Raw genomic sequence first — 21,425 nt, 5'->3', positions numbered from 1 at the left:
AGGATGGAATCTCTCTCTTTGAATTTATTTTTTGTGACATACACTGGCGAATTACCCAAAACATACAGAAATCGTGGCAAGAAAATCATCTTAAAAATATTAATTCTACCCAGTAATGTTAATGGAAGATTAGCCCAGGTTTTGAAAGTAGTTTTCAAGCGCCCTATGAGGGGGTCTAAATTAGTCTTGACATAGGAGGCCATGGAATGTTGTATTATGACTCCCAAGTACCGGAAGGAGCTGACTATCTGTAGTGGACAAGATGGTGGTATTTCATCTTGTAACTTACCTTACATTTAGAATATCTTCTAAATGTGCACCGTTTAAGACAGGCATGTCCAAAGTCTGGGCCGCGGGACAATTGCGGTCCGAGTTCCGGTTTTGAATGGCCCGTCTGGTTACTTGGACATATATATCTTTTGTGGCCCCCGAAAATCTCCCAGCGCCAGGGCCACAAAGATGTATATGCCTTGGAATGGGATAGCGAGGAGGCGGGACGAGCGCCGTACACACACACACACACACACACACACACACAGTCACACACACAGTCACACACACACACACACGAGAATTTCCTGTTTATGGGCGGCCTCTGTAATAGAAAGTGCCACGCTGCCATTGGACGACTGTTCTGTCCATCAAAGGAGGCAGGACTTTCTATTAACGAGGCCGCTGTGTAAACAGGAGATTCTCCTGCAATTAATCTTTGGCGCTCGTGAGTGCATTCCTGGCAAAAAAAAAAAAAAAAAAAATTTTCCCTGAAACTTCCCTCTTAGGCCTTGTACACACGACCGAACATGTCCGCTGAAACTGGTCCGTCGACCATGTCCGTCGGACCAGTTTCCGCGGACATGTCCGACCGTGTGTAGAGCCTACCAGACAGTTTTCCGGCCTAGCGGACAGGTGTCCAGTGGACAAAAGTTTCTTAGCATGTTAGTACGACTCATTGGACATGTCCTCTGGCCCGAAATCCCGCGAATGCGTCAAATTGATTCGACGCATGCATGGAAGCATTGAACTCCCGTGTCAGAGAACGTCGGCGTCTCCTACGTCACCGCGTTCTCTGTCCGCGGGGATTTTGGTCTGATGGTGTGTACACACATCAGACCAAAAGATCCCAGCAGACACGTCCGATGAAAATGGTCCGCGGACAGTTTTCATCGGATATGTCTGCTCGTGTGTACAAGGCCTTAAAGTGAAGGTGCGTGTTATATGCCAATAAATAATACACCCAAGCTCATCTCTTTACTCACACACAGCCACAAAGGCAAGAGAATTATTGTTGGGCAGTGTATTAGTGCTCGGACGAACACCCTCGGACCGAATTTTAATGGTTCAAAGAATGTCAGGCAAAATGGTCGGCCCTTGCGCATGTTCACTTCATCAAATCTGGCCCTCTTTGAAAAAATGTTTGGACACCCCAGGTTTAGGAGATATTACAATGCAGTGACGTCCCTGGCGCTCTAAAGGTCTGACATAACGTGCCAGACCTTCAGAGCCCCTGTCATAAACCAGGGGCTGCCGAGCGCATGCATGGGAGTGATGACATCACAGCCCCAGTCAGTCATGTAGCCAGAAGTTGCAAACCTGAAAGGAAGAGTGGGGGGGGGGGGGGGGGGAGATGGAAGCCCTGTTTTAAGGCAAATCTCTCATAAGGTGCTGGTATGCGATGACATTGCCTTGCAGGGGAAGTTTTTTCTTTTAACCTGTGGTTTACTACCGCTTTAATGGCCTGCTTGAGCAAAAAAATTATTAAGAGTTTTTTTTTTTTGCAAAACAGTTAAGACAACTGGGTGTATTCAATAGATGGCATTGAGATCGTCCCGATTAAATGCAGATGCAACAAAAATAGTGCTTTCCCTTCAAATTACATTTTATTAAACTGTACTGAAGTGATAAATTTATAGCCTATTTTGGAATTAAAATTGACCACATGTTGATGGTCGATTAAACTCATGGCTAGTCGATCGCTTATTTTCTGGCAATTAAGGGACAAGTTCACCTTTTGTAACATGCTACACCAGTTTTTAGGGCGCCGGCTGTCATGGTTTGAAAATGTGGCCATGAGCCACTCTGCCTGCCCGGCCAAGTCATTTGGTGTTCGGTGAATGGGAAACTGCAAGAAAGCTACAGCCTTTGCAGCTGTCGGCTTGTTGTTAGAATGTGCACAACAGCGCCATGGTAGTTCATTGATCTCTTCCTGTTAGTGCGTGATTGCATCACTTCAGACAGTATTAGCAAGTATACACTACCAAAGATTCTCCTACAAGTAGTAAATAGAAAACTTAAAGGGGTTGTAAAGGGAAAAAAAAAAAAAAAAAAAAAAAATTCCCTAAATAGCTTCCTTTACCTTAGTGCAGTCCTCCTTCACTTACCTCATCCTTCCATTTTGCTTTTAAATGTCCTTATTTCTTCTGAGAAATCCTCACTTCCTGTTCTTCTGTCTAACTACACACAGTAATGCAAGGCTTTCTCCCTGGTGTGGAGAAAGCCTCTTGAGGGGGCGAGCAGAAAAGTCAGGACACTCTCTACTTTGCAGATAGAGAAAGGAGCGGTGTGTAAGTGGGCGTCCTGACACTCCTGTTTGCCCCCTCAAGAGGCTTTCTCCACACCAAGGAGAAAGCCTTGCATTACTGTGTGGAGTTACACAATAACAGGAAGTGAGGATTTCTCAGAAGAAAATAGGGACATTTAAAAGCAAAATCAAAAGGATGAGGTAAGTGAAGGAGGAGGACTGCACTTACCTGTAAAGGAAGCTATATTTAGGAAAACATTTTTTCCCCCTTTAAGGTGGATACCAAACATGGGGTTGGAAGTGTGTTTTTCTGTGACTAAAGTTTGGAAAACGTGAAATGGGAACAAATACTTACTTTGTTCTGCACCTTCCACTCGCTTCCTCTTAATGCCCAGGGTAAGATTTTGTTGCTCTTTTAATGCCTCTACTGAGCAGTTTGGTCTTGGCAGCAAATGTCCAGGTGTTGGTGCTGGTCTGTTACTAAAATATTTTTTCTTTAGTGCCTACAGAAAAATACATGTGTATATATTAAGCAAGTCAATGTATCTGGATTAAAGAAAAGGGATTTTTGCATTTAAAAACCATCTTTATATGTCTAAACCACCCAAACAAAATGGATTTGCACTATTCTACAAAAAGACCAAAATGGTCCATAAACTCAAGAGCAGAAAATGTCCATGACATAGGGCATACAGTTAGACAATAATGGTTAATATATTCATCAGAGGTATAAAATCAAACTCGAATCACCCCTGTGAACAGGTTTTGCAGCATTCCACTCCTCAGGGTTTCTCGTCAATATTAATGACATTACACAATGGTCTTAAAATTCCATCTAGGGAAAGATATACAATGCTGAAAGCAATTTCACTCTCAACATTGTATCAAATTCTCTTAAAGTATAACCCAGGAGCTCGGCAACCCGAGGGCTGCACCCGGCACACCACCGCTAGATGTCTGACCCATCAGTGCCCATGATTAATTCACGAGCACCTGACCCATGCACATTTTCGCTTCTGGCCTCTTCATTGGTCAGCGACGGTATCACAGGGCTGGATTGGGGGGCGGGAACCGCTGGAGTTAGCTTTTTACATTACACAGCAGGCAATTGATTGCTAGGAACGGCCGGCAACCAATCACCAGCCAGATCATAGGTTAATAAATCCATCAGGACATATATGGCAAAGCCATTTTTAATAACTAAGGACAGAGCAAAAGAGCATGAAACAGGGTCTTAGGCAGCCGCCAGACCAGCAACACTATAACAAAGGGCTAAGGTGTCCCAGAGGCCCCGGATGTATAGTGTATCCGTGTGACCCAAACTGTATACAAATTTTTATAGTGATCCTTGCACTTGGCCATCCTCCGCCTCCACTATGCCATTAACCAGTTTGATCCACTCGGCCCGACCAGGCACCTGGGATTTTGTTCCAGTAGATTGGAATGAGGCGGTGAGCAGCATTACGGTGGTGTGGCAGAATACCATTTCCTGTAGTGACTATTTAGAATGGATGGCACATGCAACAAGAACTGCATAGGGAGTCCGGGATATCAAGAATTACCTTAAATTTGGGTCTGAATGACATGCCAGAAGGGTCGTATTTTAATGCATTCCCACGACACATGGAGGAAAGTACCACGCTGGCCACAGTCCCTCCAAACACAGATCAGATATATTGGAGTAGAATCTAGCCAGCCTAGTAGGTACCATATACCAGCGTGCCAACAGCTTAAAGTTGTTTACTTGCATCTGTGTCCACAGAGCTGGTATGAGTCAAGCCTAACAAATGGTCAAGTTGGGTTTCAGAAAAAATGTTCTGCAGGTATCTCTCCCACTGTCAAATATAGAAGGGCTTCACAATACGTCCCTTTGGCTGAAGCAGTTTATACATCACTGAGTGAGGTGCCAAATGTTTTATGTTTCGATACGGTCGTGGCCTGGGTACAGACATGAGCGGCTGTAGGTCATCGCTTAGACAGGGGGCAAAACTGTGGCTTAACCGCTTGGTTTTACTGCACCACATGTGAAAAAAAGCCTTCGATTTATCTTTTAAAACCATTTGTATAACCTCATTAAAAAAAAGGGGACCCTAAAAAAGTACATGTTTTTTCACCTTAATGCATCCTATGCATTAAGGTGAAAAAACATCCGACAATACTGGCCCCCCGTTTTACTTACCTGAGCCTGTTCACCTGCAGCGTTCGCCCCTGATGTCCTCGTCGCTGCTCAGCCTGGTCGTCGATTGGCTAGAGTGGATGGATTGAAAGCAGCGCAGCCATTGGCTCGCGCTGCTGTCAATCACATCCAATGACGCGGGGCGCCGGCCGGAGTAATACAGTGAGCAGCTATAGCTGCCGGCTGTATCATGGGAGCAGCTCGCAAAAACTTACCACCATGCGAGCTCCCTCGCATGAAGGTGGAAAGTTCTTGAGGGGAGGACCAGAGACGGCCACTGAGGGACCCCAGAAGACGTGGATCAGGGCCAGATTAAATAATCTTTACAACCCGCTTTAAAAAAAAAAAAAAAAAAAATGTATATAGGAAAAAAGCGGTCCTGAAAAAGTGAAATCCTGCAAAGCATGTCAACAGGGCTTCTTAAAGTGCGATTTATATCTCCGATGTATATATTCTGCCATATGTTGTGGATATCATACCCTTTAATTAATAAGTAGGCTATTGTTGTCCTTACATGAAATAACACAATTTTTTTTTTATACAAGTACTCTTAAGCTTTAAATGCCACATGTACACATAATCAATTGTTCCATATATGTATAAAACAGAGGAAAAACATACATTTTGACACCTTGAGGTCAGCACACATATTGCTGCATGTCTCTGTCCAGAAGCAAAGGATTGAAACAATTACCTTCCTAAATTATATTTATCACAGATGTTATGTAATGGTTACACAAGTTTAACCATAGAAAAACCAAAAAGGATACAATGTTCACAAAGCATATTCTTATCAGCTTTCCCAAAGTAGAATAGCCGTGTCAGACACAATCTACAGAAAAGTGTTAGACTAAATTGGGAGAAAAAGGAGGTTCAGGTTCACATCCCTAATACTATTGTAAGAACAGGGTGCCTCAGAAAAAAAAATGTTATATATATATATATATATATATATATATATATATATATATATATATATATATATATATATATATATATATATATATATATATATATATAGGGGGGGTTGGGGGCGAGAGGACTTTAAAGGACCATGAACACACACAACAAACAAAATATATATATATATATATATATATATATATATATATATATATATATATATATATATATATATATATATATATATATATATATATATATAAAAAAAATACAAAAAGTAAACATCTTACAATATGTATATAAATGAATAAATCCCAAATTTGTCTCCAACAGTTGGTTTAGGCCCCTTCCATGTTTGTTTGTCATTTGCTTCTTTGTATCATGTGTTTCATTTATATCCATATTGTAAGACGTTATTTACTTTTCATAATAAATTCATATTTTTTTTTTTCATATATTTATTTTTCTTTGAGTGTTCATGGTCCTTTGAAGTCCCATTTTTTGAGGGACTCGTTTTTGACACAATAGCGGCGGCAAGGACTACAACCGCTTTCCATTTTGTTTTTTTATGGCTACCTGTGCCACCACTCCCCTCGTAAGGAAAGAAGTGATCACTTTTTGGCCAAACGTCATACACACTTTATCCTTTTGCAAACCCTGGCAGTTAAAAATAATAATAATAAATATATTATATATATATATATATATATATATATATAAAAAATGTATACATGGCTGGAGTTTAGAAGAAGGGCAGGAACATTAAAAAGGTCGAGATTCGCGAATACTCGGTCTACGGTTTGTTTTGGTACATGGTTTTCACAGATGGCAGCCTCCCTTCCTAACATGCTATTGCAACCCGTGCAAAAATGTGTAGTGGAGGACGTGGCCTCCTCCTGATGCATTGCAACTGCTAGGCCTGCAAACGGTCATATGACGGAGTAGGCAACATCCCCACTCTCAATAAAGGATGCAATACCAGGTAGTTTGGTGGCAGCTGTGACTGCAGATTAGGGACCTTTACACATTGTCCCTTTGTTTTGAATGGGCAAAGTAACAGTCTTTAAGACCCACATCAGGCTATGCAGATGAGGAGAGGGGTATAGGGCCCTGCAAAGACAACTTTTGAAATATATGCATCAATAATTTTTATATGCCGAAACCATGGTTGATTCAATGACATAGTCCTACATAGAGTCAAACAAAAAACGAGGAAACACAAAAGATCAAAAGTTGAAAAATATTTCAGTCAATGCTGAAGACGTACCTGTGAGGCTGTGTACCGTGCACAGGGGCTGTATGTGAATAAACCTTGTAAGAGTTCTAGCAGGTCATCTCCTGCAGCAGTGAATATCTGATCTAGTGCTGTTCCTGGAAAGCTTTTAAAGGTAACGTAGTCTGGCAGGTTAGACATGCCCTGCATAGGAGACACATGTATTATGTATTTTTTTTTTATAAACAGGATTTTGAGACCAAAAAAAAAAACAAAAATGCAAAAAGTTTCTTTGTAATGTGCGCCTTAGTTCTCTGCATATTTTACAATGCAAATGGTAAACAATACAGTGCATTATACATAAAAGCCAGTTATTGGATATAACAAAATTAACAGTATATATATTTTATATTTAGAAAACAAATAGAACGGATACTCACAGGCCATTGATCTTCTGTTGGAGTACCCAATGTCTCAAATATCCTTGTGAGTTGATCCAAATCAGAATCCCCAGGCAGAAAAGGCACCTAATAGAAAACAAGGACATTTAGTTTCCACCAGTGCATACTCAGCCCTAAGCTCATACTTACATTTTGGTGACATGTCTAACAGTTGCCATCATCAGTTTATCATTTTCCAGAGATTATATAGATTACATACCCTTAGCAGCAACTCTGCCAAAATACAGCCGACTGCCCACATGTCAACACCCACACCATACATTCTGGCACCAAATAGTAACTCTGGAGACCGATACCACCTATTAAAGCAATACAAGAACTTTTCAATAACAGATGTGATAAATGTTACAGTATCAATAACTTAGTTTATCTCTTCCCTCTTCCAATACACAGAATTTTATATAGGAAAAAATAAAATTATTACAGCAATCAAATACTTTAATGTTCATTAAGCACTTTTCTACTAGGGTATGTCGGTCAATGGACCGACAGCCCTTTATTTACCCAGTGCCATTTATGAATAGCACTGGATAAATAGCTACTGGGTGGCCAATTTTCCCAGTAATTGTGTGTACTGAGCTGCCATTACCCAGCTACTGTACCAAGCCATTCCAAGGGACTGGGTACTGTGTGATCGCACTGTTTACAGTGCTGATCCCTTCCCCTACAACAGGGGAAGGAGAGCGATTGAGTAACTGAATGGGGACAGAATGAATTGATCAGCAGCTGAATTCATTCCCAAAGGCTGGCTGGGGCCTTGTGCAAATGGCAGAGAGAGGCTTAAGGACCAATTCACGCACAGAATTGCCGAAGAGGTAAACCACAGAACTTTCCTCTTCGGCAGCGGTCTGGTCCAAAAACTCCCTTTTTTTTAATTGAGCTTTATTTAAAAGGCGTACAAAAGTACATCTCATTCATGTCACTGTATAGCATCGCGATGAAGTAAAGTGCTTTTGCACTTGCTGAATTGAGCCTATATATTTCACACACACACACATAAATCAAATCTACAGTATTTTTGTATTGTGGGCACCATAGATGATACATTTAAAAAAAAAAAAAATTTGAACTAAAATGAACAGATTATATACCTCGTTACCACTTGGTGGGTGTACACTCTGTTTGGACTTCCAAATGATTTGGCCAAACCAAAATCAGCCAGTTTAAGGACTCCATTCTCATCCAGTAACAAGTTGTTTGGCTTTAAATCCTGCAACACAAAAATTGTATTCACAAAAAAAAAAAAATCACAACTATATAATTTAGAAAAAAGGATAAATAGCCACACACACACACACACACACACACACTTTTAGTGATGGGAATTTTGTTTGTATATTGTACGAGAGCCCTGCATCTATAATTTTAATTCACATTTCAAAAGGGGTTTTGTACCATTAAGTGTAGCAGTTGGGGATCTGTTAATTACCGCCAATTTTGATTCAATTGTAAATTTTTGTTTTGGAGAGGCAATTTAATTAAAAAACGCCAAACACATATGGATCACAATTCAGCCAATTAAGTGGGGACCAATCAAGTTTCGATCAATGGGTGCCAGTCCCAGCTCGACAGAGGAAAACCGTTGGATAGACTTCTGTGGAATGGACAAGTTGAAAAAACAAATGTCAGACTTCAATGTCCCAGCAGGTGGGATTTTCATCTGTGTGGATGGGAAGAACTACATCATGGAAAGTCAATTAGAAAAACCACTTACGTAGTAACTACCAGAATTACTTCAAATCTCCTGCTACAGCAGCCAATGACCAGACACAGGCTGGGCCTACTGGACCCTCTTACTTTAGGGCAGCTAGGTCTGAGGGAATAATAAGCAGGCCACAAATACAAGAGAGTGGCTAATGAGCCTCCGCAATCCAATCCTTCAGGCATTCATGCCCACCAGCATATCCCCAAATAGGATGAACCTTGGCTGAAAAGCACTACTAAAAAAAGACTTCTGAATATTCACTCCCGCACAGCTTAACATCAAACTATGAATATGAAAAACGGATCCCCCCTCCTAAACTCTTTACAAGTAGCCCAGTCAGGACACCTCGCTCATCTCTTGCTCACTAGTGCAGGAATCGCACGCTTTATATTTGGTGCAATAAACCAAGGCGGTACTGGTGCTACATGGAGGGAGCAGGGATGGTAAAGCTGCTGGGATATTCATTTTTTCTTTTAGTTAAAAAGCTTTTTAACCACTTGCTTATTGGGCACTTAAACCCCCCCTCTTGCCCAAACCAATTTTCAGCGCTGATGCACTTTAAATGACAATTGCGGTCATACAACACTGTACTCAAATGAAATTATAAATTTTCCTACAAATAGAGCTTTCTTTTGGTGGCATTTAATCACCTCTGAGGTTTTTATCTTTTTTAAAGACTGAATTAAAAAAAAAAAAAAAATATGTTGTTATAAAATTTTGCAAACGGGTCATTTTTCTCCTTCATTGATGTATACTCATAAAGCTGCACTGATGGGCACCGAGAGGTGGCACGGATGGGCGGCACTTGTGGGCATCAATAGGTGGCACTGTGGACACTGGCAGGGGGGGTACAGATTGGCACACATGAGGCAGATGTGCCTCCTTCCTCTTCGGGACCGATGTCCCTTGCACCTAGGCCGGTGATCGGCTTTTTTTCCTCCTCGCGCTGTTAGCGTAAAAAAAAGAAAAAACACAAACACACAAATTACTGAGCTTTGTTTACATCACGTGCTCCGCTGCCATTGGCTGACAGCTGATCACGTAGTAAGGGGCCGGGACCAGCCCCTTACTCGGATTTGTGATCACCCAAGTCTCAGTGACTCGGGTGATCGAAATGCGTGCCACACGCCCTGCAAAGGCGCGCAAAGGGGAACACGTCTATTGATGTCCTCCCGGCAATTGGGATCCACACTGTGGCAGTCATTCTGCTATAGTGCGGGCCCCTAGTGGTTGAACCTTCCTACCTTGTATTTTCCACCTCCATAAGAGGTGTACAGATCATGTAGTTTCATGGTGTCATTTGTTGCACTATAGTAGCCTGTACTAGCGTACATTTTCGCAGAAGTCTGTGTTCAAACATGAGGCATGCAATATGACACCGCACATGCACAACCTCTGTCTGTAGTTTAGGAACTGACACTTCCTGTGAAGAAAATAGATCCCACAATCCATGGGTCTCAGAGGGCATGTCCATAGCACATGTGGTAGGACTGCGTTAGGAAGCCATTACAGTGCAATCCCACTGGATGGACAAAGCAAAATGCTGTTTCTCCTATGTGCTGGGCCCACACCACTGCATTACCTTAAGCATAGCACAGTGTGAGGCAATCAACTGACTCACACTGCGTGGCTGGCATTTAAACTTTATGAGATTGTCCATGTGACATCTCAAGAAAAAGTTAACATAAAACATGTTATACTTGCCTCCTCTGTGCAGTTGGTTTTGCACAGAGCAGCCTGGGATCCTCCTCGTCTCGAGTCCCTCTTTGCTGCTTCTAGCCCCTCCCTCCTATCAAGTGCCCCCTCAGCCAGCAGCTTCCTATGGGCCACCCAATCCCAGCTCCCTGTGTCCATTCAGAAACTGAGCCCGGACCCGTCCCCTGTCTGGCTTTAATGGACAGCCACAGGAGCCAATGGCATGGCTGCTGTGTCTCAGCCAATCAGGAGGAGTGTCTTAGACATCGCTGGAGAGAGAGGGGGCTCAGGTAAGTAATTAGGAGGGTGCTGGGGTGGCTGCTACACACAGAAGTTTTTTTTTTATCTTAAGGCATATAAAAAACACACACACACACACACACACACACACACACACACACACACACACACACACACACACACCTTCTGCCTTTACAACCCATTTAATAGTAATCAGATCTTACATGAAGCAGGCAGAACAATTGACAGTTCACTATGCAGTCTTTCATCACATTAGCACCCCTTCATTTGTGGCGCAGCAGAGGAAATGGTAAGGCATGGAATATAACCAGAAACAAAAAAGTTGCCTGTCCCTTTAGAAAATAGGTACAAGCTAGGTGTATGAATACATGGACATAGGGGAATCGTTCAGCCACAACTCTACACAATTGAAGCCATAAAATGAGACCATCATTACAAGGTAAGGCAAACAAACACCACAGGGAAAAAAATAACTACACTAAAGCTGGCCATACACCATACAATTTTCTTTAGGATTTTACCTTCAACTATGTAGTGCTAGGGCCTGCCTTATTGCATACAAATTGGAAGTGTTTCGGTTTGACCTCATATGATATGGTTTTGGTAAATCCAAAAGGTAAGTTGTATAATGTATGGCCAGCCTAATACCTAGTCAAACAACATCTGAAACAATGCAATGCCTTTTAAGTCTGGAATCTGGGTTAAATTTAGTAAGGTAAGCATGCGTAAAAATCTCACCCTATGCAGGATCCAGAGATGATGCAAATACTCCAAGCCCTGAAGAGTCATCAGCACATAAGACTTTATGTGCGCTGGAGTCAAGACTAGACTGGTATCCCTTATAATGGCCTGTAAAAAGACAGTGTACATTTATAAAAAATATATATATTTAGCAAGTATGCTGAAACTAGTATGGATGTGTCTGCAAAGACTTGAATGGGCTGCCTGCAAGCAGCACTTGCTGGCATGGCGTGTCCATTTTAACAAGGCCTAAATTTAAAGTGGAACTAAACCCTCCTAGTCAAGTAAGTGGTCATCTTAAAGCGGTAATAAAGCCCACTTTGTTATTTTTACCTACGGGTTAGCCTATAATAAGGCTTACCTGTAAGTAAAATGAAGATCTCCTAAAAGTGCATCGTTTAGGAGATATTCAGCCAGTGACATCACTGGCGCATGCGCTCTGAAGGTCCGGCACACTTTGCCAGAGCTTCATGCCGGAAACCGAGGGCTCCTGCACATGACGTCATTGGTCAATCACAGAGGGTGCGAACCCGGAAAAAACTCCGGGTGAAGAAGTGAACCCTCTCAGCATTGACCGGGCGCCACGGGAGGGGTACGTTCTAAGGCAAGTTATTCCGTAACGTGCTAGTATGTGATGCACATAATTCAATTGCCTTACAGGTGTTTTTTTTGTACCAGCCACAATTGACAATCGCTTTAACACCAGACATTTATTGGCTTGACAGTCTGGTTGAGAGCAAAACGCCTTTTGGGAAAACGAGTGGGTTTAATTCCATTTAAAATGTTAGAAATGGAAAAAAAATAAAAACGGCTTCATATATTTTCTTGTGTGGAACGGCTATTAAATTTATATTTCTGGAAACCTTACCTCTAAATCTGTTTCCATGAAATCAAATACCAGACTTATGTTTGATTTATGTCCGAAAGCATCCAAAAGCTGCAAAAAAAAAAAAAAAGTTGTTTAATTCCACAAAGTAAAGATACAATTTTCTACTTGCTCAGGTTTTATGAGGACTGCAGTCAATATCAGAGTATCTTTAGAGCAGCCTAGCAGTCCTTAAAGCAGAATTCCAGGCTATTGCCAACTATGCTTAGACCGGCACCCACCCTCTAACAGTGTGAAAGAAAGATGCTTATACTTCCCTAATCTGAGGGTGCTCCAGTCTGGTCAAGTGATCTCACCAGCAGCCAGCTTCAGGGGAGAAGAGATTGCCGACAACGGTTGAAATGCCTGGGTGGTCATGTCACCCATAGACTAAATATTCATTGTCAGCTGTCCCTCCTCTCCCCAGAAGCTGCTGATGGGAGTCGATCATGTGACCAGACTAGAGTGCCCTCAGAATATGCAAGTATAAGCATTGTCCTTTCACAGGATGATTAGATAGGAGTTAAAAAGTGGGGGTGGGGGTGCAAGCAGGTTTAAGCATAGTTAGGAATAGCCTGGAACTCCACTTAAATGAGGTGGCTGCATTAGTAGTTCAATTTAGCTTCACCTTGCGATCCAGCCAGTAAGACACTTCCTGTCCTAGGATGACAACGCCAACTTACTGCATCCTCTAAGGAGAGGCGTTGTCTCCCTGACAGTCCCGATTTGGACTATTTGTAGATCGCAGAAGATAGTTAGGAAAAGTAATAAAATGGTTTGAGATTTATATTTATACAAGTAAAAAAAAAAAAAAAAAAAAAAAAAAAAAGGGAACATTTGTGTCAGGATCCAGAGCAGAAAATGTACTTGGAATAATAATATAAAAAAAAAAAAAAAAAAAGAGAAGACACACACACCTAAACCCTGCACTCCATACATAGTGCACCCCTGAACCCTGCACCCAGTACAGTTGGGCCACACCCACCGTTTGATGCAATTTGGTGTTGAGGTGCATGGTTGAGTTCCTGCACTAATCACAGAGAGACAAAAAAAAAAAAAAAGCGCCCAGGATAATTTTATATAGTCTTAAAGATACAGCCAGCCCTTTTAGGGCAACCATAATGCTGATGTGGCCCATAACGATACAGAGTTCGACATACCCTGCAACTTGCATCCTTAGGAGGAGAACATAAAAATGGCATGCCCCCGTCTCCCCTTCGCTCTGCACAATCGTATATAAAAGTCTCTATATAGAAAATAATACTTACCCCTATAATATTAGGGTGACTTAATTCTTGAAGAAGTTTGATTTCCCTCAAGGCTGTTCGATTTATCCCTGAATATGAAAAATTGGAGTCATTACCAAGTGACAAGGAGAAAAACACACCCAGAGAAATGACGATTGCATAGCTGGAATAACAGACTGTGTATATATATATATATATATATATATATATATATATATATATATATATATATATATATATATATATAATCCCCCCCCCATCTCTCTCTAACAGTGCCGATACTAACTGAACTGTATGGATTGCTTACTCCCCCCCCCCCCCCCACAGTATATTGCACTGCAGTAATATGGGGCAAAGCTTCAGACTTGGGGGGGGGTTAACTCTTAGATGAGGTTACACCAATCCCATTGTTGTAATATCCAACCACTGACCCGAGTCCATGCATGTGCATGCCCTTCACTCCCAGCCCGAGACCAAGATCCTCATTTTATTCAAAGCCTATTTTCAGCAGAAAAAAACACCCCAGCCAAGCATGCTCAGGCATTACATTTTAGGTATTCCACAATATATGTTTAACCGTCTAAATTCTTATCATTGTTAAACACAGCTGTCAGCCAGATAAACATCTTCAGTAGCTTGTACAAAGAGGAAGTCAGGTTTGTGTTTTGGTTTAACACACACGGAGGTCACCGACCAGAACATTCCCAGACCTCCCCATAGTTGCCACAGAAAGGTTCAGAGAAAACCAATAAAACCGTCAGAGCTGGATACAGTCTCACAAGCCCAAGAGAGCGATGACCACATCATTCACATGTAAATGGGACACTATACAGAAGAGCAACAAAAATAGATTGCTCCTAAAAACAGCAGAAAAGCAATAAAGTGAAGATGGTGGGTAAGGAGGGCATCTTATACAAAGATTAGAAAGAAAAACACCAAATACAAGTGTCACGAGACAAACAAAAATTGTATTATTTTTTGGGTTTCGTTTATTTAAAGCTCACTTTGTGTTGCTACCACAGACGTGCTAGGTACGTAAGATAAGGCAGGAAGCCCACCACAATCAATTCATTCACAAAACCAAAGAAAGACCGCAGCATTAATCATAGCCAATATCAGTAACTTGAAATAACAACCAACATGGACAAATGGGTAAAAAGTTTAAAAGTCGCAACTTGGACCCCAAACAGCACATAGCAATAGGACGCCATCTAGTGGTTATATGTGTATTTACACAACAATCCTAAAATGCTTCAAAAATAAGTTACGGTAGATAGAACACAGAGATAAAGCGGTCTGTATTACAAAAGTTAGAAGATCCCCTAGCTATTAGAACACAAACTCTAGTTTTAGTAACTAAAAACAATTATGCAACAGAACTCAGCACTTAATTAGAAATTAACATGGGGGAGGGGGTCTAAATGAGCAGGGTTACTTGCTTTGTGTCTTATGTGCATTAGTAACAGAGGTAGATAGACGCATACATCAAAAACATATTTTGCATATTTTTAACTTCTAGTACATTTATGTTGAGAATGCCATATAGATTGCCATCGTTAGTAAGCCTCAAAGCTACAGACCCAGAACAATAAAAACATAACAAATCAATGCTGCAACCTGCAGCTAGCTATGTAAAAAATCAGCGCTATACTTTGGTGTGGATATCCACAAACCACATGGGTGGGAATTGAGCACAGGTTTTGGAAGTCCAGGCCAAGATTAAATTAAAGGGGTTAAGGTAAAACATTTTTTTCCTAAATAGCTTCCTGTACCTTAGTGCAGTCCTCCTTCACTTACTTCAGCCTTCCATTTTCCTTTAAAATGTCCTTATTTCTTCTGAGAAATCCTCACTTCCTGTTCTTCTGTCTGTAACGCCACACAGTAATGCGAGGCTTTCTCCCTGGTGTGGAGAAAGCCTCTTGAGGGGGCGAGCAGGAGGCTCTCTACTTTGTAGATAAAAGAGCGGTGTGTTAGTGGGCATCCTGATCCTCCTGCTCGCCCCCTCAAGGAGGCTTTCTCCACACCAGGGAGAAAGCCTCGCATTACTGTGTGGCGTTACAGACAGAAGAACAGGAAGTGAGGATTTCTCAGAAGAAATAAGGACATTTAAAAGCAAAATCGAAGGATGACTGCACTATGGTAAAGGAAGCTATTTAGTAAAATAATGTTTTACCTTTACAACCCCTTTAAGTGGTTTTAAAGCCTTTAGGTGGAACTTTACTCTCTCAATCAACATTGATTATTCTTAATCCGCATACTGATAGCATTAGTAAATAGGAAAGTATATCAAATTTAGTTTAAAAAAAAAACATTATTTTTACATTTCTTCAGTTACTTCCTGGTTTCTTGCCTAGGCAAATTAGGTTATACATCTCAGGAGTCTTCAGAAGGGGTTTTCTCAGCTAAGCACACTCTCCTGCATGCATGCTTGGGATAAGGGGCAGATGGATTCCAAGAAGCAAATGCTACATGAACCAATATTACTCAATATGGCCACCACCAGAAACACTAGAGGTGTGTTTTTTAAAGTGATTTTTCAACAAAATAAATCAGGGACACATGGATGAGTTTGCTTTGAATATAAAAAATTAGTGTTTTTGGTTTGTGATGCTCAGATGCAGTGAAGAGCCACTTTTATTCTGTTTGAGTTTCAAAGGATACATCATACAACATTTGCACTTTAAAAGTTTTTTTTATTTTTACTATATGCCAGACGTTTTCCCACATGGTAAAACGCCTGTCACAGCAGGGACACGGAGGGAACAATTGTTTCCTTGGTGTCCCATTCATACTAAAGTTCAGCCTAGCCACGTGCTGCAGAATGTTGCAATAAAATACAGACAGGCTGCATTTTATCACAAGCACAGCCAGACATTGCAGTAAATGAATTGTATGTTTTTTTACAAAAGTTAAAGCTCATACAAAAATAAAAATACAATTAAATGGAATTCGTGCACCACACTGCCCCCTAGTGCAGCTGCAGTGATGAATCAAAGCTCTGAATTGTGGTGTAAATTGGCCCCAATGCATTAAAGGTAAAAAAAATAAAAAATTAGATAGATATATCTCTCTATCCATCTTTCTCTTCTGTTCAGGGTCCCTACCCCAGCACCCCCTCTATACTCCGAGCCACATCTAGATCCAGAATTGTGCACAAGAGCACCGGCTCTCTCCTTCCTCACTGGGGAGATTGCCAGCAGTGGGAGCCACTGGCTGCCACAACTGTCAATCAAATCTTGTGATGAGGGGGTAGGGCCGAGCTACATAGTCTATCTATATATGCAAACATGGTGGCTCAGGAGCAAGTCTGCATGTGCACCCCCATAGAAAGCTGCTTTCTATGGGAGAACTTGCTGAAGAGGAGGAGCCCCCCATAGAAAGCTGCTTTCTATGAAGGAACTTACTGAAGAGGAGCCAGGAGGGCCAGCAGGGGACCCTGGAAGAAAAGGATCAGGGCTTCTCTGAATGCGATTGCACAGAGCTGGTAAGCACGATTTTATTTTAATTTTTTTATTAAAATAAAGTAACACACAACATTAAGCTTTAAAATTATTAACTTACCATCATTGGCCTCAGCTCGGTGACCCAACTTAATCTTCAGGAGAGAACAGAAATAAACATTACTCACATCTTGTGCAGGTATACACCAGTTTATTCCATAAATTACTTAGCTGGAAATGTTGATATTAGCAAGTATTCCTGCCAAACATACAATTAAAACAAAGATGATTACTACTTAAACTTGGCATACGATTTGCAGAAAAGTGGACCACCTACCTCTGCTTTGCTTAAAGGTAGCATAAAAGAAGGGCAACAACATTTTTCCAAAGCATTGAACTCATTGGCACTGTGGTGATGCCCAACCTAATGCCGCGTACACACCATCACTTTATGTGATAAAAAATAAAAGTTTTTGAAGCTTCAATTTTCAAAAACGACGTTGCCTGTATACACACCATCGTTTTTTCACAATGCTCTAGCAAAGCACGGTTACGTTCGCCATTTTTTTCCATTGAAGTTCGCTTCATAACTAGCTTCTGAGCATGCGTGGGTTTAAAAACGTCGTTTTTTGCTACACACGGTCAATTTCTGTGAAACAAAAAACGACGTTTTAAAAAAAGACACAAAAAATTGAAGCATGCTTCAATTTTTTATTGTCGTTTTTCACAAGACATAAAACGACGTTTTCCCCCCACACACTGTCATTTAAATTGACGTTTTTAAAAACGTCGTTTTTTTTCATCACATAAAGTGATGGTGTGTACGCGGCATTAGCCTTTTCTCTGCTGCAGGTCCACCTAACATGCTAGCAGAGCAATACCAATAAAAGCAGATATTAGCCAATGTGCAGGAACCCAAATGTACACCCCCCCCCCTTTTTTAGATAAATAGGCTAAAATTAAACAAAACAATATGAAAAACAGAAATTAACTACAGTGTGCTTCTATATACTTGTCCGAGGGCGACAACCACCCCTTCACTGTATCAGCAATGTACAGATATGGGACACATCTTTCAAGTACAAATCAGCATAGTAGAGTGCCTGGAACTCAGCTCCAGAGGTACTCCTTAGAACTAATTATAGTTCTATAATTCAAGGGGTTGAAGTACAACATTTTAGGAACTGCAACCATTTGTATACACATGCATCCCATTTTCAGGGTTTCAAATGTAATTGGACAAATTTATATAGTCATAAATAAAATGTTCATTTTTTAATATTTTGTTGAGAATCCCTTACTGGCAATGACGGCCTGAAGTCTGTAACCCATGGACATTACTGGGTTTCCTCCTTTCTGATGCTTTGCCAGGCTCTAACTGTAGCTGTTTTCAGGTGTCCGTTGTTTCTGGGTTTTTCTGCCTTTAGTTTTGCCTTCAGCAAGTGAAATGTATGCGCAATTGGGTTGAAATCAGGGGATTGACTTGGCCATTGCAGAATATTCCACTTATTTTCCTTCAGAAGCTCCTGGGTTGCTATTGCAGTGTGTTTTGGATGATTGTCCATCTGTACTGTGAAGCGCTGTCCTGTCCAATCAACTGTGCTGCATTAGGCTGTATCTGGGCTGACAGTATATCTCTAACACTGCAGAGTTCATCTGGCTGCTTGTCACCTCAGCAATAAACACCAATGATCCAGTGCCACTGGAAGCAATGCCCATGCCATCACACTGCCTCCACCATGTTTTAAAGATGACGTTGTGTGCTTTAGATCATAAGCTGTTCCAAGCCTTCTCCACACTTTTTTCTTCCTGTCATTCTGGTACAGATAAATCTTAGTCCAAAGAATGCTTTTCCAGAACTGGTTTGGCTTTTTTAGATGTTTTTTGTCAAAGTCTAATCTGGCTTTTCTATTCTTCAAGCTTATGAATGGTTTGCACCTTGTGGTGAACCCTCTGTATTTGCTGTTGTGAAGTCTTCTCTTTATTGTAGATTTTGACAATGATACACCCACCTCTTGGAGAGTGTTCTTTCACTTGTGTGGATGTTGTGAATGGGTTTTTCCTTACCATAGAGAGGATCCTGCGATCGGTTACCACTGTTGTCTTCCATGGACGGCCAGGCCTTTTTATGTTGCTGAGCTCACCAGTGCGTTCTTCTTTCCTCGGAATGTACCAAACTGTTGCTTTGACCATTCCTAATGTTGCTGCTATCTCTCTGAAGGATTGGTTTCATTTTTGAAGCATTAGCATGGCCTGTTTCACTTGCATGGACAGCTTCTTTGATCGCATGATGTAGGTTCACAGCAATAGATTCCAAATGCAAATACCACACTTAGAATCAACTCCAGACATTTTACCTGCTTAATTGATGAAGAAATAACGAAGGAGTAGCCCAAGCCTGGCTACGAAATGGCATTTGATTCAATTGTCCAATTACTTTTCGTCACTTGAAAAAGGGGGGGTGGCTATTGTTAAGAGCGGTTATTTCTAACCCTGCCCCTGACTAAGATGTACATGCCCTCAAATTAAACCTGAGGGTGTGCACTTTCAGCCCATATAGCTTGAATATGTTTTGGAAAAATACCCGAAAAACAAAATTAAAAAAAATTGTGCCCGTGTCCAAATATATATGGACCCAACTGTAAAAAGCCAGCAGAAGTCCTGAAATGTGTTACACTCTGCCTGGTGACCAGTCACATATGCATTTATTGAACTTGGGGTGGGGGGGGTCTGAGTTTACATACCAACCTTTAACAAAAAAAAAAAAAGAAATATCATTTACAGCTTTAACGAGAGGGACGCTTATCTGAAAACTTCAGTTTAATCAAAAAGCAACCCCCTTCATTTTGAAAGGCCAGTCATAAATAAATGTAAGAAACTGAAAAAACATGATTATGATATTAGCAGGCTTGTTTATAAAAGATTTATACATACTTTTGCATACACTGACCAATGAGAACACGGAGCAGAGCAGAGAGACTTCCCTGTGGTCTGACTGATGCCGACCATCAAGGACACAGCTTTTTATCCCGTTTTAGAAAGAGTTGGGAAAGGTTTGAATCTGAGGTTTTTACTGCTGTCTATTCCACTACTGGGGAATGTACCCTTTACTTCCTGTTAGGACAAAAAGTGATGGGAAATCTTTCCAAAGAAAACACACAAACATGTTTTTAGTACAGTGAAAAGATAGAGCTGCCTGTGCTTCTCTGTCCCACAGACATTTACACAAAAAAAAAAAAACACACACCACATGTTTGGACAGACATGAGCTTTAAAGCATTTGTTAACCCCCAAAAAAATAAAAATCATGTCCCTTTAAATCATGTTATATAGGTGCTTGTGCTGTGTATTTTGCCCCCCCCCCCCCTCTATCACCTGAAATACTTGGCTGATACTGCCAGTTTCTACCCTCCCCTCTGACACTGTTAGCAGCATCCCCCCCTCCCCTCCCTGCCAGTCATCTCTCACCATTGCTGATTTGCTCCTCTCTTCACTGCTTCAAAATTAACTGATCTGTATACCATCCCCTCTGTCATAAGAAGTTGTGTCCTTGTGCCTCTGCTTAAGGCCCCTTTCACATGTGCGGACCGTATGCCCGCTTTTTTTATCCATCTGTTTGCGGATGAAAAAAGGGACATACATTGGTCCCTATGTGATTGCGGGTGTCAGCGGATAAGCATCCGCTGACACCCGTAATCACCCACCTCCGCAAACATCCGATTTTGCAGACGGAAGAAAACCCTATTTTTTCTTCCGTCTGCGGATCGGATGAACACGGACACGCGGTCCTTGTTCATCCGATCCCCCATTGGGGAAAGCGGAGAAAAGACACTGTGCAGGGACCGCCCTGTCAGCTGACGGCTCAGCAGGGATATACGGAGCGATCCCCGCTGAGCTGACGGACACACGGAGGCGGATCATTACTGATCCGCCCTGCGTGAAAGGGCCCTTAGGGGAAAACAATAAAAAGATGGATTTCTACCCGTTTTAACAGTATCTTCCAGCGATCACATGGCTCCAGGCTCTCGGCTCCCATCCCCCCCTGGCTGACATCACCAGGGGAATCCCAGGCCCCCCACTGGAAATATCACACAGGGGAGATCTGAGAGTCTGGAGTTATATAACATGCACTAGGATGCAGCTTTTTATCCAACAGAGGACACGATATAAAAAAAAGGTGAGATAGTGGCTTAACAACCA

At 41.5% G+C, this 21,425-nt stretch overlaps 1 protein-coding gene across 2 annotated transcripts in view; it reads right to left on the bottom strand.

Moving 5' to 3' along the window:
• Window positions 1-21,425, bottom strand: part of CDK7 (cyclin dependent kinase 7) — a 29,172-nt gene that overhangs the window by 2,737 nt on the left and 5,010 nt on the right. Inside the window, exons 3-11 of one of the 2 annotated variants that reach the window (XM_040340521.1) lie at window positions 17,347-17,380; window positions 13,807-13,874; window positions 12,542-12,610; window positions 11,671-11,781; window positions 8,363-8,481; window positions 7,471-7,570; window positions 7,251-7,337; window positions 6,865-7,014; window positions 2,874-3,021 (exon numbers count right to left, since the gene is read on the bottom strand). In XM_040340521.1, the coding sequence (XP_040196455.1) occupies window positions 2,874-3,021; window positions 6,865-7,014; window positions 7,251-7,337; window positions 7,471-7,570; window positions 8,363-8,481; window positions 11,671-11,781; window positions 12,542-12,610; window positions 13,807-13,874; window positions 17,347-17,380 (886 nt within the window). The remainder of the gene's footprint in view (window positions 1-2,873; window positions 3,022-6,864; window positions 7,015-7,250; window positions 7,338-7,470; window positions 7,571-8,362; window positions 8,482-11,670; window positions 11,782-12,541; window positions 12,611-13,806; window positions 13,875-17,346; window positions 17,381-21,425) is intronic. The other variant, XM_040340528.1, reaches the window with a different exon arrangement.

The sequence above is a fragment of the Rana temporaria genome, chromosome 1, assembly GCF_905171775.1.
Source record: "Rana temporaria chromosome 1, aRanTem1.1, whole genome shotgun sequence".
NCBI classification, from domain to species: domain Eukaryota; kingdom Metazoa; phylum Chordata; class Amphibia; order Anura; family Ranidae; genus Rana; species Rana temporaria.
Note: the sequence above shows the minus strand (reverse complement) of the source record. Positions and strands in the feature narration are given on the sequence as shown.